Source organism: Thunnus maccoyii, chromosome 13, assembly GCF_910596095.1.
Source record: "Thunnus maccoyii chromosome 13, fThuMac1.1, whole genome shotgun sequence".
Classification (NCBI taxonomy): domain Eukaryota; kingdom Metazoa; phylum Chordata; class Actinopteri; order Scombriformes; family Scombridae; genus Thunnus; species Thunnus maccoyii.
The window spans coordinates 17,574,145-17,588,818 of NC_056545.1; the positions used below are offsets into that span (position 1 = coordinate 17,574,145).

The 14,674-nt window shown below is 39.2% G+C and overlaps 1 protein-coding gene across 1 annotated transcript; it reads right to left on the bottom strand.

Moving 5' to 3' along the window:
• Nucleotides 1-9,092: 9,092 nt before the first annotated feature.
• slc46a3 (solute carrier family 46 member 3) lies at nt 9,093-14,666 on the bottom strand. The gene is made up of 6 exons (XM_042430406.1): nt 14,401-14,666; nt 13,644-13,856; nt 11,952-12,834; nt 11,111-11,194; nt 10,723-10,879; nt 9,093-9,234 (listed from the first exon to the last, which is right to left on the bottom strand). The coding sequence occupies exons 2-6, from the start codon at nt 13,833-13,835 to the stop codon at nt 9,117-9,119; spliced, it is 1,434 nt and encodes a 477-aa protein (XP_042286340.1). The 5' UTR covers nt 13,836-13,856; nt 14,401-14,666; the 3' UTR covers nt 9,093-9,116.
• Nucleotides 14,667-14,674: the final 8 nt, after the last annotated feature.

Consider the following 14,674-nt stretch of genomic DNA (forward strand, 5'->3'; position numbering starts at 1 on the left):
AGTAGCCAGCTTCTTTTCGGGCAAAATATTTCACTGTAATTGGTGCAAAACTCCCCCAAAATTATTTTTCAAGTAAAGTCCAAAAAAGGTTAGATCCCATGAATTTAACAGGATTTTTTTTCAAAGTTTAGTTTATGATTAAGGTCTCTTGGCTTTATCCAGCATGGTCATTTCCATTTTATCAGTGAGAGCAGTGGAAGAAAAGGATAAAATTGTCCTGCTTAAGCATCTGGTTTCACCCCCTAGTGTGGCAGTTAGCATGTTACAGCTGAAATCCAGGAAACATCTTGGCAGAGTTTGTACATTTCCAGGTGCAGGGAAGTCAAAAGCACCCACAACTCATTCTTTTTTTCTCTCGTAGGGAAGGAAAAGAACTATATTGTCCTGGAATACAACATTAAAGGCTACGAGAACAAGTGTTAATGTGTTTGCATGTGAGCTTACACGCTTGTGTGACTGTGTCCATCTTGGTTTGTGTATGAGGCTGCATATGTGTTTGTGTTTGCGTGTGTGTCAAGAGAGCGTCTGCGGTCTTACAGGGCATTCTTGAAATTGTTGTCTGGCCATACTGGAGCTGGAAGACTGACATAGATTGGTATTTGACCAGTGGTTTCCTCTCAGTAAAATGCCAGCTGTCATCTGTTTAGCTTGGAATCATCTGGACAAGCTGCACACTATATATACATCAGGCTGGAGCACTATCACAGCCTGAGTGAACTGGCGACTCTGTGGACATTTCAGAGGAAAGGAATGGCCAACATTACGGTGAACTGTTATTGTTGCAAAAATGATGAATGATGTCTCAGGTTATTTCAGGTTATTTTTAGTTTATCTTTACAACTACTTTGCCAAAAATGTAATTGCGACTGTGTGGAGGATTCATGCCTAAAAAATCAAGTCCTACAAAACAATGGTGACAAACCTTTTTTTTTTTTTTTTTAAAAAAAAAGGCTTTTGTAATTCATCTGGCAGAATCCCAACTTTCCATGTGTTCTTCTGTCATCCTTCCAACAGTGATGGAGTGACACACCTAGAACTTCACTCTTGTACCTCTTAAAGAACTCATATTTCGAAAGACACGTGTAGTCATCATTGGTTTGAAGGCAGGCTTTGTTTATTTTTACCTTGCACAGTGGGTGCAGCCTTCTCAGTGATGATAATATTTGATATTTATTTCCAAGCAGAATATTTCCATGTTTGTTTCTATCTCCAAAGAAGTCATTGTTCAATACAGTTCATTTGAAATCATTCTGTCTTTGAATGCACGTCTCATGTTATACATATTAGATTACCAACATGATGAAAACTTGCCTTTCTAGTCTAACTCCAGTTTATCTACAGGCCTTTCTCTGTTGACCAATGACCATCGTCAAGGTCAAATAAATGATTACATAAAAAATACTATTAAAAAAATAAACATCATCTTTGATGACCAAACATCCAACATGATCTGACTAACGTTCATGAAATGTGGGATATGAGAACTCAGACGATTTGTGATAATGGTGTGTGAAAGGTTATGAGGGGTTAGCTTCTGATTACGCTACAGTAAGTAAAATAACTTTGAGGCAGATTTTGATTAGGCAACTTGAACAACTTTATTTAAGGTTAGGGTTGAGGTTACAGCTTTGTTTAAGCAAGTAAAACCATAAAAATAATTTGAAATTATTAGAAATTTGAGATTCTTGGCTTTTGGTTACGTTTAAATTGTGGGAAAAACCTGGCAAATGTATTGTATACTGTATATCCATACGCATTGCCAACAATAACAACTTAGCTTTTCTTCAGGTTTATACATTGTCAGACAAAAAACATTTTTCAATCTCTTTTTTTCATGTGTAAGTAAAGTAGTGGCACTTTAAATGACCATATATGGATTCATACCATTTTTTACAGACATTTCCACAAAATACAGCTTAAAATGAAGGATAAAAGTCTGCATGTCTAGTCATGCTCATATAAACTTGTGTACTCATGTACATGCATATGTTCATGTTCATATGTGTTTATGATGCTGCTGACATCACTCACATGGCTGACATCAATCACAAGCAGACATGGGACAGATGTTAGCAGTGGTCCAGTAGACACAAATGAGTCCTAACAGCTGGAAGAAGAGATCTCTGAAAGGACGATAAGGGCAAAACATCCCCCGGGATACTATCTGTGTCCTTAGACTTTCCCTGCTGTTAGGAAAGCCTCTGCTACAAGGCTTTACACACTCCAGGAGGGTTCTGTCAGAGTGCTTCCCTACTTGAGATGACAGTCAGAACAAAGAAAGGCTCAAGGACACAGTCTCACTCTGGCTCTAAGTTTTCCTTTCAAAAAAATGTCTTGTTGTTGGAAAGGAAGCCAGGAGAGAGGGAGTGCTCCCCTTGGACAATAAATTCACCATAATACCCCTGTATCGCCTTCATCCACACCCATCTACTATCCTCTACTACTGTACCAAATATGGAGACTTCCTCTCTCATGTTTGGGTTCATGGCAATAGGCTGATAGACAAAATACAGTCCGTCTCAAATAACCGCTTTCATTAAAGCATAGTCCAGATGTATCATTTGACTCCAATGTTGAACATCCAGGGATTTGCTAATTCAGACAAATGAAAGCAAAACAATAATATTTAAAGGGTCGGTGACAGAGGGGTTTTCTTGCCAGAGATCATTGGTTGTGGAACGTTTGACACAAAACTGAGGTCGATGGCGGTTACAACAAACAGTCCAGCTAACATTTCTCTTAACACTTGGGACAGCTGCAGAATAGCTCAATATATTTCAGGGTTTGTTTTTTTAAACCTAAATTTAAGCTGATGTAAAGATAAAAGGTTAAGGGGTGCTCCCATGGTTTAGGGGTTGAGATGCCGACCACAAACCTCAATGTGCCTTGTTTTAATCTGGTTGGGGACCTTTATTGCATCTCTTTCCTAATAAAGGCATGAAAATGCCTCAAAATAATAATAATAAGAAAAATAAAGAAAAAAAATGCAAACAATGAAGCAACAGTATGTATACAGTACTGTACCAATGTGTAAATTGAAGCCCTTTGCGATTTTATTCATTTATAATATGTTTTCAGAGACTAAATATATCTGTCATGTCATAATGTGCTGGGTAGTCGAATTTCTGGATATCTGGAAGATAACAGTCTCATATATCCTGTGCTGCTTACACTGATTTCGAACCTTTTTGCCAACAATTTCCTCTCCAAGGCCATAATCAGAAATCTGACGCTTGTGAGCACTGCGGAAACCATGCTAATGCGAACTGAAATGAAAAAAAGCCTATTAATAGAACAGTGAAAACCAGATGTAGCCAACTGCAGGATGTAAAAAAAATGATCTCACTGCAAAGAACAGAGGCATGGGTTGGGTCAGAGAAAATCTGATAAATACAGATGTGACTGTGTGTGCTCACATCACTCCACAGCGTGCTGGCTTACTGTTTGCCACTGTGGCTAAACAGAAGGTTCACTGGCTCTGTGGTTCCTGTAATGTTAGACTAAAACCAAAGAGCTTCTGATTTGACCAAAGATACCTTTCTGGGTCACTTTGTGTGCTTGAGTCTTTGTGTGTTTAAGAGAACGCCCCGACCAAATGCAATTAGTGTGAACCCACTTAAGAAACATGGTACTCTTAATTTACCCGAAGAGACAATAAAACCTTCAAAAGGAAAATGAGATTGGAGACCAAAAGAAAGATGAATCAGGGCTAGTCATTATGAAGATGATGAAGATTGCAATGATAAGAATAATGATGACAATAATTGTGTCAGAGGGATCAGCGATGTTCACTGTAATCCTTTAAGAGTACAGACAATGAGCATAGCCCGTATATCATTGTTAGTCAAGACCTCATCTTTCCATTCCTCTCTCTTCAGGTCCAATCCGGGGAGCAGGCTGATTAGTCTAACGCAGTGAAGCAGAACCAGGCAAAGGGAGAGCAGTGTATTGATTGTCACAGTGACCTTTCCTTTGCCACTGTTCCAGAGAGATGGGGGGTTGCTGTTCTTTAAGACTCTGACTCACCAGCAGACGACGTGGCTAGAGACAGGAACACCACGCTCTGCACGGATGACATTCATTGCTTTCGCTCACTAGATTACAATCATTGTGGTCTCAGTGGGGTGGCACCAACCTTTAGCTCAGCCCTCCTATGGTATCCCCCCTATATGGTATTAATCCACTTATTGAATCTGAATTCTTTCAAATCTCTTATAAAATTTATTTAGGTGTAACCTTCAGCTATGTAAAACAACCAAAGCAATAAATAATAATGTCTAAGTGCAAAAAATCAATTAACATTCAAAGTTTTTAGGCATTTAACATTTGTGTTTTTAACTAAATGATGACCTGAATGCTTTGTACATTTTGTAATAGTAAAAAAGATTAAAAAACAAATAAAAATAAAAGTGAAGTGAAGTGAAATAAAAAAAAGATAAGATATTCATTTCACAGGGAGCTTAAAGAACACAGAATCCATTTTACCATGTTTGTGTGTGTGTATGTGAGTGCAAGTACCACAACACCACTGAAAGTGGTGCTGTGTTGCTGTGTAGTGTGATAGCACTTCAGAAGGCAATGAAGCAGCTGAATGTAGATATTGGCAACTGGCTGAGACTGTGTCTGTGTGGCATTAGTGTGTGAGGAAGGAGCAGGAGACACATACAGTAGATATGCAGTGTGGGGGATTTAACTGTAAAACCACTTCTATTGTCTGGAGCATGGTTTGGTATAACAGTTGGAGATGGCAAAGGACAAGGAGGGCAGAGAGGTCTGTGGTTGAGGCGTGTGCCAATAATGGCAGTTGCAGATCTATATTTGAAACAGATCTTAAAAAGCCGGTCAATTCTTCTTAAGTGAAGTGGTGGAGAGAAAAGAAGGAGGATGTGGAGGAAGGAGGTAGTAGGATCAGCAGGGGAATACAGGGAATAGACATTATTGGCAGTTAAGACATCCGTGGAAGGAGTGGGTAACCACATGAGGCCATGGGATCCAGATGGGACAGAAACAGGTATGGAAATGTTTAATGAGCAGATAAATAAAAGAAGAGGGATAATCATGCAATAGGAATTAGGGGAAAGTCGAAAATCCAAAAAAGTGATGTGATGATTGTTCTACAGCAACCTCTTACAAGTGATTATAATCCTAGAAAGCTCAGCAGGGAATGCCAGTAATTACAGGTCAGGGACAGAGCTCCTAGACCTCTGATAAACATCCAGCTAAGCACACACAACCAACAACACACAACTAGACAGCATTGGATGAGCAGAGCATCAGAAAAAATACACTTAGCCAACACATAAACATTTCATCCACAGTGCATGGCAGGCCTGCCAGCAGGAGAAAACCAACACAGCACAGTGGCCTTCGTAGTAGCGTGAAAGAGAAATGAAAAGATGAATGTAGCAAACGGTTTAGATGACAATAGTGGAACAGACTGTCCTGGCTTAATTTCTACTGCCAGTATTGGGATCAAACAATGGATGTGCAATTGTGTGCACACAAACACACATAAAAAAAAAAAGACCAGCACACACTAGTACAGAGTAAAGAGAAGCAGGCATGCAACCATAAAGTTCATAACCTGCCAAGGAAAGTGTGTCGATAATGCTGTGCTCTACCAAAACTGCTGTCGAGGTACCTTTAAGACTGTCAAAGTGTAAATGCAACTGAAGTGGAGCAAACCGCTCAGACAAAACAGCTTTTGTGGTCAGCAAAAAAGAGTTTAGAGCAGCAACTTTTCATCAAACAATTAATCAGCAACTTTTTTACTGTCTGAATATCACATTTTAGTCATGTTTTAAGCAAAAATAGCATTTGCTGATTTCAGCTTCTCTAATTTGAGGATGTGATGGGTTTTTTTGCTGGACTGTTGGTTGGACAAAACAGGATATTTGAAGTCACCTCCAACTCTGGAAAAATTATAACAATATTTTTTCGCAAATTTCTAACATTTTATGGACAAAATTATTCATTGAGAAAATAATCTGCAGATTGATCAATAATGTAAATAATCATTTGTAGCAGCCCTAAAAGAGTTAGAAATGAAATTATCTGCTTGCATATAAAAATGAAAGCACATTCATACTAACTGTCATTCTCATAGTAGTTCCCTGTACTATTGCGCCTGTTTCCTGCATGAAAACTGAGACTGAAATAAATATACAGTGGATCCTGGAGAGATTTGATCATCTTCAGATGATCAAATCACTCCAGACTGGGAAGCCCCTCTATTTCCCCCCTTAGCTTCAGTCACACAAACCACCTCAAATGGGTTTTTATATTATGTGAATTATCTCCTCCAAGGGAGCAGAAGGTTGAGATAAAGTGAGGTCTGTTAGCAACTCACTGGATCAACATCAGAGATGGGCTATTGGTGATGTGATGTGGTGCGGTGCAGATGATCATACTGCTGATTCAGCTAGCTTGGAAACCAGAAACCAAAGACCCTCGATCCCCTGCCTCCATGCTCAACCATACTCTCTCCAACTTCCCTTTAATCCTCAACGACCCCATGCATGCCAGACGCACACAAGCCATCGCCACGACCGTCTGCCCCCAAGCTCCTTACCGTTGGGGAAACCACCTCCTCATTTGCAAACTATCGTCACTGCTCACCACACCTCCATCTCTAATTTAACCAGAAACCTCACGTTTGGTGCCAAGCGAGTCCTGCCACAGGATGAGCCCTTGTGTAACCTCCAGTGCTGAGCTTAATTCGAACTCAGTGTCAACATTACCTTACAATCAAGCTGCAGTCACGGTTCTCAAGACTTGAGGATGGAAATCAAATAACTGCACATTATGATCTTTTGGGTTTCCGTGCATGAAGCCAATTCAAACTGACGTGCCATGTATAAATACAAAAAAGGGGAAAAAAGGAAATTACACACACTTTCACTGGCGTGTTTCTACTTTGACAATGTTCAAAAGCAACAAGACTTAATTTCTCTCAAGAACAAGAAGATCTACTACATGTTTTCACACTGAACCAGCTTGGTCCTCATCTTAAACAAGCATATCCAGGTTGTGTTTGTCTTGCTTCTTTACCCTAGTCACAGCTTGTGTCTCATGTAGACTTCCCCTCCTCTTGTGCAAGTCACAATCACAGTTTACTTCAACTGATAGGATCAGTGTGCAGACGAAGCAACCCAACAACAAACATACCCAATGTAAAGCTTAGCTGATAACCATACCCTCCGGTGCATCATGTCTAGGTCTCATCTGATTTTATGTATACAGATTCACGTGAGGGCATTATATTACATCTCCCGCCATCTCATTCATCTTTTGTGGTGGCAGACATTTGGTTACACGCTTCTCTGTGTCTACACTAACCCAGTGGTTCAGTAACTAAGCAGCCACACAATCTGATGGGATCCCCGCCAGCATTTCTGATATCCATTCATCATCCATAAGACACACACCGTTTGCATGTTTACACACTTGAATCTCATTTTTCGCCCAGAGATGGGGGCGAGTTTTAAAAAAATAGGTTCACATACATGCGTGTATGCAGAGCGACCCTTTTATGTAGAGGACAAAGACAGGAGGTGGGAACTTAGGAAAATTCAGTGCAGGAAAATAAAAAACTTTGAGGTGTGAGACAAATGAGTAACAGCGTCGAGTTGAAAACCAAGAGTTGGGAGCAGGATTAGTGGAAATGAGGCCAGAGTCTTTTCAGATTCACTTTAATAAACAAGAATTTGTCACCAACACAATAGTAGAAAGATAAGACAATGACTGCTCTCATTGTTATTATTTTGCTCAAATATAAGACACTTTTCTTGTATTGGGGACAGCTGTGGAGACAGCTTGTAACTGGTTATCAGACCATTAAGTTAAGCAGTCGCTGCACTGACAACATAATGAAGCTTATTAGGGTTGAATTTAGAGTTGTCAACAGTCCCTTTGTAGTCTATGAAAAAACAGAATCTACAGAGCAGACTAGTAGAGCTGCTCCATTTTTGATAATCTGCACTTTAGGTGGTATAATGAAAAGGAATGTTTTACAGCTATGGGGAAATATGTGAGTTTTTAAGTACCTCAGTACATAAAGGATAAAATAAGATATATCTAAACATCTTATCATTGTTGTCATGTCCTTAACTGGTGATAGAGAGTATATACTGTGAGTCTAAGGTATTGGCTGATGAGGGAGTAGGTGTACAACATGTTGCCTGTAAGCCTAGACCAAGAGCGACACCTAGTGGTCAGTAGAACAGAGACAGGTTTACTTTAACAGTTCAGCTCCTAACTTGCATGAAACATCAAGAATCAGTAAATGTATTTTCTCCCATGAGCACATTAAAAACATGTTAGTACTGTGAGTTAGCCTAAACACCTGATGCCTTACAGACAATATGAGAAAATAAGCACAAATTTGTGCCAAATGGTTTATAGTAACATATTTTCCAAAGCAATGAAGCAATGCAAGATTTCCATTATTGGATAAGGTGAATCTGAAATGAAAAATATTTGCATATACAGGTTATATAGACAGACTCTGGATTATGTGTGTTTTGGTGATTTGATGTACTGCATAACATTTCTTCTTAGAAACAAGTGCCAGTCTCGCTCCTTGTAAAGACATAAACTTATGTTGCGCTAAAAAGGAGACACATAGTGACAGAAAAGTAAAAAGGTACAACCGATATGAACCAATTACTGGAACTCTGAATGCAAATATTTTTCAAAGTGTAAGTCATGTTACATAATAAAACTATATGAAAATACATTAAATCGTTTTAATATTGTTAGTATGTCACAGTCAGGCAGCTCTGAGGTATGATTAATGTCTGAGAATCCTGTTAGATTTGATGCACTGCTTTATATCCTATTTATGATACAATCCTGACATCTAATCTAATAAGAACAGTGTTCTTATAAAAAAACTGTTTTCCCACTACTCCCTGATGTTTTTCACAATATTCCAGTTAAATAGCACAAAAAAAATCATCAAAAGCAATAAAAGAGATATATCTGTAACATGTGTTCTGAACTGTTTTAGCCTGATTGAAAACTGATTGAGGTACTTTTGGAAAAATGTATCTTTGAATAAAAGACTACAGAGAAAATGAACAAAGTGCTAGTGAGGGTTTGGCAGTTTATGTGGCTCAGCTAAGAATAGGACTGTTGTCATTCTCATCTTCAACAGGACCCTCCTCTCCTGACAAGAAATTCTCTCGGTCTTTGTCATCTTTGGCAACATCCACTCCCATCAGACCCACCGTGCTGAAACAGTGGAAAAGGAGACGTAAGAGAGACACAAAGAAAACTTTCTCAATTCCAACTAAACAGGAACGACCAAGAGTTTCACTATACACACATACACACACACACACACACACACACACACACACACACTGTAACTATTTTTAAATGGGATAGTCATCTTTAAAATGGCTGCAACATACATGTTTCAACTTCATCAACATGATTTCTGAGTGTACATGAAATTTACATGTTGTTTGGGAAACCACAAAAGTAACACATTTGTTATCAGTTGAGATTCTTGACAACTCATGACCCAGTCAAACCCACTAAGCTCTTAAACACAGAGCATGCTAGCCTTGGCTGTTAGACTGTGATTACTGAGCCAGTTGTTTTGTTATTTAGTAACTGTCCACTGTGTAACAGAAGAAGCAGTGCATGTGACTGAAGTGGATTCACTCGAGGAGTTTTATGTTTCACGCTGCACCTCCCAGACTGACTCAGCATCACTACTTTGTCAAGTCAGTGTAATAAAACAAACGTAAGAACACCATTTAACACAGATAAGTATCTACTTTTTTATAGACTTTCCTCCATCTGTGTGTCACAGAGCTTTGGTATCGATTGTGTAGTAGTCAAAATACACCAGAAAAAACATACTGTACATGTCATAGTTTGGTTACTAGTTGAAGAGGGAAATGGTTCAGTGGGAAACGCTGAATGTGGTGAATAAATAAAAGAGGAACTGAGAATTCTTGTTTTCTTAGTGCCTGAATAAATCAAGCAGAGCATTTCTTCTTTCCAGTTTGGCAAAACAGATGTTTTTTATGCAACTTGACCCGGAGTGCAGCTCTGCAGCTGAAGCAAATCCACACAGCATTAACAGTTCTGTTTTATTGATGACTGATCAGATAACTTTGGGTAGAATAATCCATATTCTACTAAACACTGTATTGATGTTATATTATCTGTAAAATACAGAAATCGAACTTGGAAAAAAGAGTAATCTCCACAAGTAAGTCTGGTGTCAACTTGTGTTGACAGACAGCATCAAGACCAACAGCAGGTCCCATTAACTTGATAGTGATTTGGTGCTTTTATGTTTTGGAAATAGCCAACATAGCTTGTTTGCTCAATGTCCTTCAGTATGATTATTTCTTGAATGTTGGAGGATACTTGAGTGCACCACCAAGCAGGGTTTTGAAAAATGACTCCTGTTTGCGACGTGTTATAACATAACTTGGACAAAAAAAAAAAAAAATCAGGGCGCTGTGATGGATGACCTATCTCAAGCAAGTTTCAAGCTGCCACAAGTTGATTTTTATGATACAATGGAATAAATGCAAACCAGGAAATCAGTTTGGAAATGTATGGTTGTTTGCTTTAGAAAGTGGGCAGGAATTATGTAAACTATTTTTATTTTGCTGTAAAACATGCAAAACCACTGGTATGGTCCTATTATGTCGTATTATCTACATAATAGTAAGTTCAGCATGAACTTGAACTTACCCCAAGAAAGACAAAGGGATGACACAGAGTCCTGCAGACAACAGGAAGACGAAGCCTGGGAACCATGATACTGTAGCAGCATAGATACTGTTGAAGACTGCGCTTGATACGTTGTTCGTTAGACTTTCCAGAAAGGAAAGACAGGCAAACAGAGCACCTGCAAAAACACACCCAAGGAGAGAAGAAAACAATTTTTAGGAAGTGATACGGGTGATATGTAAAATAAAACTGTTTCATTTCAAGATTCCTCTTTGCTCAAATGAACAGGAGCTTTGAGTGTTCTGTTGTGCATCGTGAAGTTGCTGGAACAAGCAGCTCTTAAATGGACTCTGACTCTGAGAACACAGAGACACAGCTCTATGGCTCCCAAAGCCCTAAACCCACTCACCCTGCTGAGACTTTGAGATGATCTTTGACATCATGGAGCGCAGAACAGGGAACGGCATGATGGACAGAAGCATTGGCACCCTTACTGTAGTGAACAAAGAACAGAACGAAAACATCATATTATACAGTATAATCACATGATAATTCAAATAAAACGATGCAATGATAAAATATCACAATTACATTTTCTTATCTGTTTACAGTGCAATTATCTAGTAAAATACACAAGACAACCTGCCTTGGTGACATTTCTACAGCTTATAAAGGTGGTAGGAAAGGTAGGTTCTGTCAAACAGTAACCCCTGCAACTAAGCCTATAACGTGTGTTTATGTAATCTTCTATTTTATATTACTCTTCATTCCACCCTTTACATATTTTTTCTAAAGATAAAATGTCTTGTTTTACACCCATTTATTTTAAGCAAAGCACTTACATTATAGCTATGTGTAATATATTGGATTATTATATTATTAATATTTTCTTACATATATGATGGTTAGCAAAACTGAGGTCTAGCGACAGTATCATTGTTAAACAAGGCTACAAGGCCACAAATCCTGTGCATAATTTCACAACACAATGTCTAGTGTCTGACATAGAAGGTGAAACTAATTGATGCTTCATTGTCCTCATCAAACTATTTAAGATTACTGAACTTCTCTGAAAACAAGGCAAGCATGAATGAAATCAGGTGCAGATTTTAATTCAGCTTCTACACACACACTTGATTTTTTTAAACCACTGATAGGCAAGGCTTGGGTGTTTTTTTCACTGAACTTGAGATTCAACATTTTTGGTATAAGCATCACAGAACTGTAGCAATTGTGGACTTGTTTCTCACCTATAAACATCAGTAAAGTGGTCTTCGCAAACGCCATCAGGATCATGCCAGATATGACAGACAGGATGCCCAACAGGACAATGAGCAGCTGTGGCATGCCACAGTATGTGAACGCTGATACTCCCATAAAACTGGCCAGGAACACAGTAGTGGACAGTGCTGAGCCGTAGCCAATCAAAATCTCAGTCCAGCACAGTGGCTCATTGAGCTCATATAGTGTCATCAAGGAGATCCCACCTCCATAGGCGAAGGAGAAGCTGGTGAAGATGAGTATCAGGAGGACTAAAACAGTTTTACACCTGCGGCTGGCCCCTACAAACATCTGGTAGACCCCATACAACATCTGTTTTGTGGCTGAGTGCTGAGGAGCCCCATCTAGAATAATGGCATCAGGAGGAGCCTTCTTCACAGTCTCTTCTAGGATGAAAATTGCATAGAGAAGGATCACACACTGAAACAACGCGGAGGTTAGGAAAGGCCAGTTAAAGCCTGCAGCTCTCAGGAAGTAGCCTGTTGATATTGAAGCCACCCCAGACAACAAGCCAATCATCATATCAAGTCCAGCCATGCGCAGCGTCTTCTGATGGCCGTCCTCACACAAGTCTGCTATATAGGCGAAACAGCCCCCCAGAAATGTGCCCAAGCCCCCAAACAGAGAACTAAGAAGCGAGGAACCAATGAGCAAGTAAATGTTTAGCTCAAAGTAGGACACTGCCAGGAAGGTCAGGGTGTAGATCAATGTGCCAATCAAAGGCAGGATGATGGTGATCTTGCGTCCTCCCCGGTCACTGTAGGCCACCAGCATGAGAGTGACAATCAAAGAGGGGACTGTGGAGAAGAGCTCTGTGTAAAGGGAGAAGAGAGACGCCTGCCTCTGCACCTCCTGGAAACACAGAAAGGAAGAAAAAGATGTAAAGTTATGTGGGGAAGTTTAAAAATATTGACTAGACTATTGACTGGTTTCAGGAGAAATGTTCCCCTGCAAAAGGTTTCTTCTTGTGCTTATTAATAGGATACAGTTCAGAGTACAAACAGAAGTGAAAAGAACCACACTGATCTAGAAAAACCTGTTTTAAAATAATCACTCCTGCACCTGTTGTACGATTGAGAGTTTTTTTTCCTATTTTTAAAACCTCACATGAAATGTTTGCAAATGTTTCAAATCTGTGTTTGTTTCTCTATTTGTTTAACTGCTGTTGTTGTAATAGCTGTCAATATGATGGATTAAACTTTAGTCCCATGTCATTTTTTTTTCTTCTTTTTTTGCCAAGTTGTGTTGCAAGAAAGGGGTTGGAAAGCGTTATGGGAATATCTGCTTTGCCATTAAACTAAATGTTGAACATAGACATGGATAGTTCCTCATATGCACACTGTAAATGTGGAAAAACTTAACAAATAGCCTACATAGAGCGCTATTGTTTGTTGACATTTGAGCTATTTTTCTCACCCTTCCTCTTCCTTCTTCAGTAACACATTTACTTTCATATACACATAGAAAATAGTATGTCCCATTCCCTCTCTACAATTTGTGTGGGTATTTTCTCACAAAGTAGTGAAAGTAATAATGCCATTAATTATATTGAAAATGTTACACAAGGAGATCATGTGAAAAAAACAAATAAGTACTCACTCTTCCACCTTGAGTTACTAAAGTACATGTTCTTCCAAAACATCCAGTATTTTATTACTAACCTGATGGTAGCTCGTCTGGTTGCTGCTGCTGTTTCCTGCACATCTGGAGGTGTTGTCAGAGATAGGATAGGTGGTGTTGGTCAAGTCCTGCCAGAGCCTTCGGTACACATACTGCTGCACCAGTGGATAGATGAGAAAACTGGAGAAGGCGTACAGGGCAACCACAGGCTCCACAAGGAAAAGACCCTTCATTTTGAGTGGCTGCAATATTCCCTGAAAAAGATTTTTTTAAAAGAGAATAAATGACATACAATAGACTTACAGATGAACATGAACACAGCTGGATCTGAAGCACATGGCAGTGTATAATTAAGGCAGTGAATTTACAGTTTTAAAAAATATAACTACTAATCCAATTGTACAGGTAGATAACTAGATTATTTCAACCTCCAACGCTTCAGCACACAGGTTGCTATTACTATAATATCCACACAGTATTCCTCATTTACAAAAATGATCACAACAAGATAGGGTCTACGTGGAGATATTGATAACATTTACTTGGTTGTTTTTACCTTCTGCTGATCACCAAGGACACATTTTGCACATACATTATGAATCCAAGATTATCTAACAGTTTGACACATAAAACTAAACTGATGACCCTGCAATATGTACAGTTTGTACCCGTGAATACAGCAGGCTGCAAGAATGAGCTGGGTCAGGTCAATATTCAGATTACACGGAAGATAACAGCTCTACCTTTTAACTTATTTACGTCTTGGATGTTGACAAGAGCATGTGGTATAACACCTACCTTTTAGATAGCCGCTTAGATCATGTTGTACCCAATGAGTTGTACCCTACAAAATATTACTGTTACGAGACGGGTGAAGTAGTGCTGTTCAATGTTATGAAACGTTGAAGTCCCGCCCCACAACGTATACGATTGGACAGCGAGCCTCCAACACTGCGCTTATTCGATGGGAGGAACTGTCAGTCATGAGTAAAGGTGGACGAGAACATTTTGTGCCTTCCGTGTCATCTTCGTTTTATCATTTCGTATAATATTAATTATATATCAACGTGTA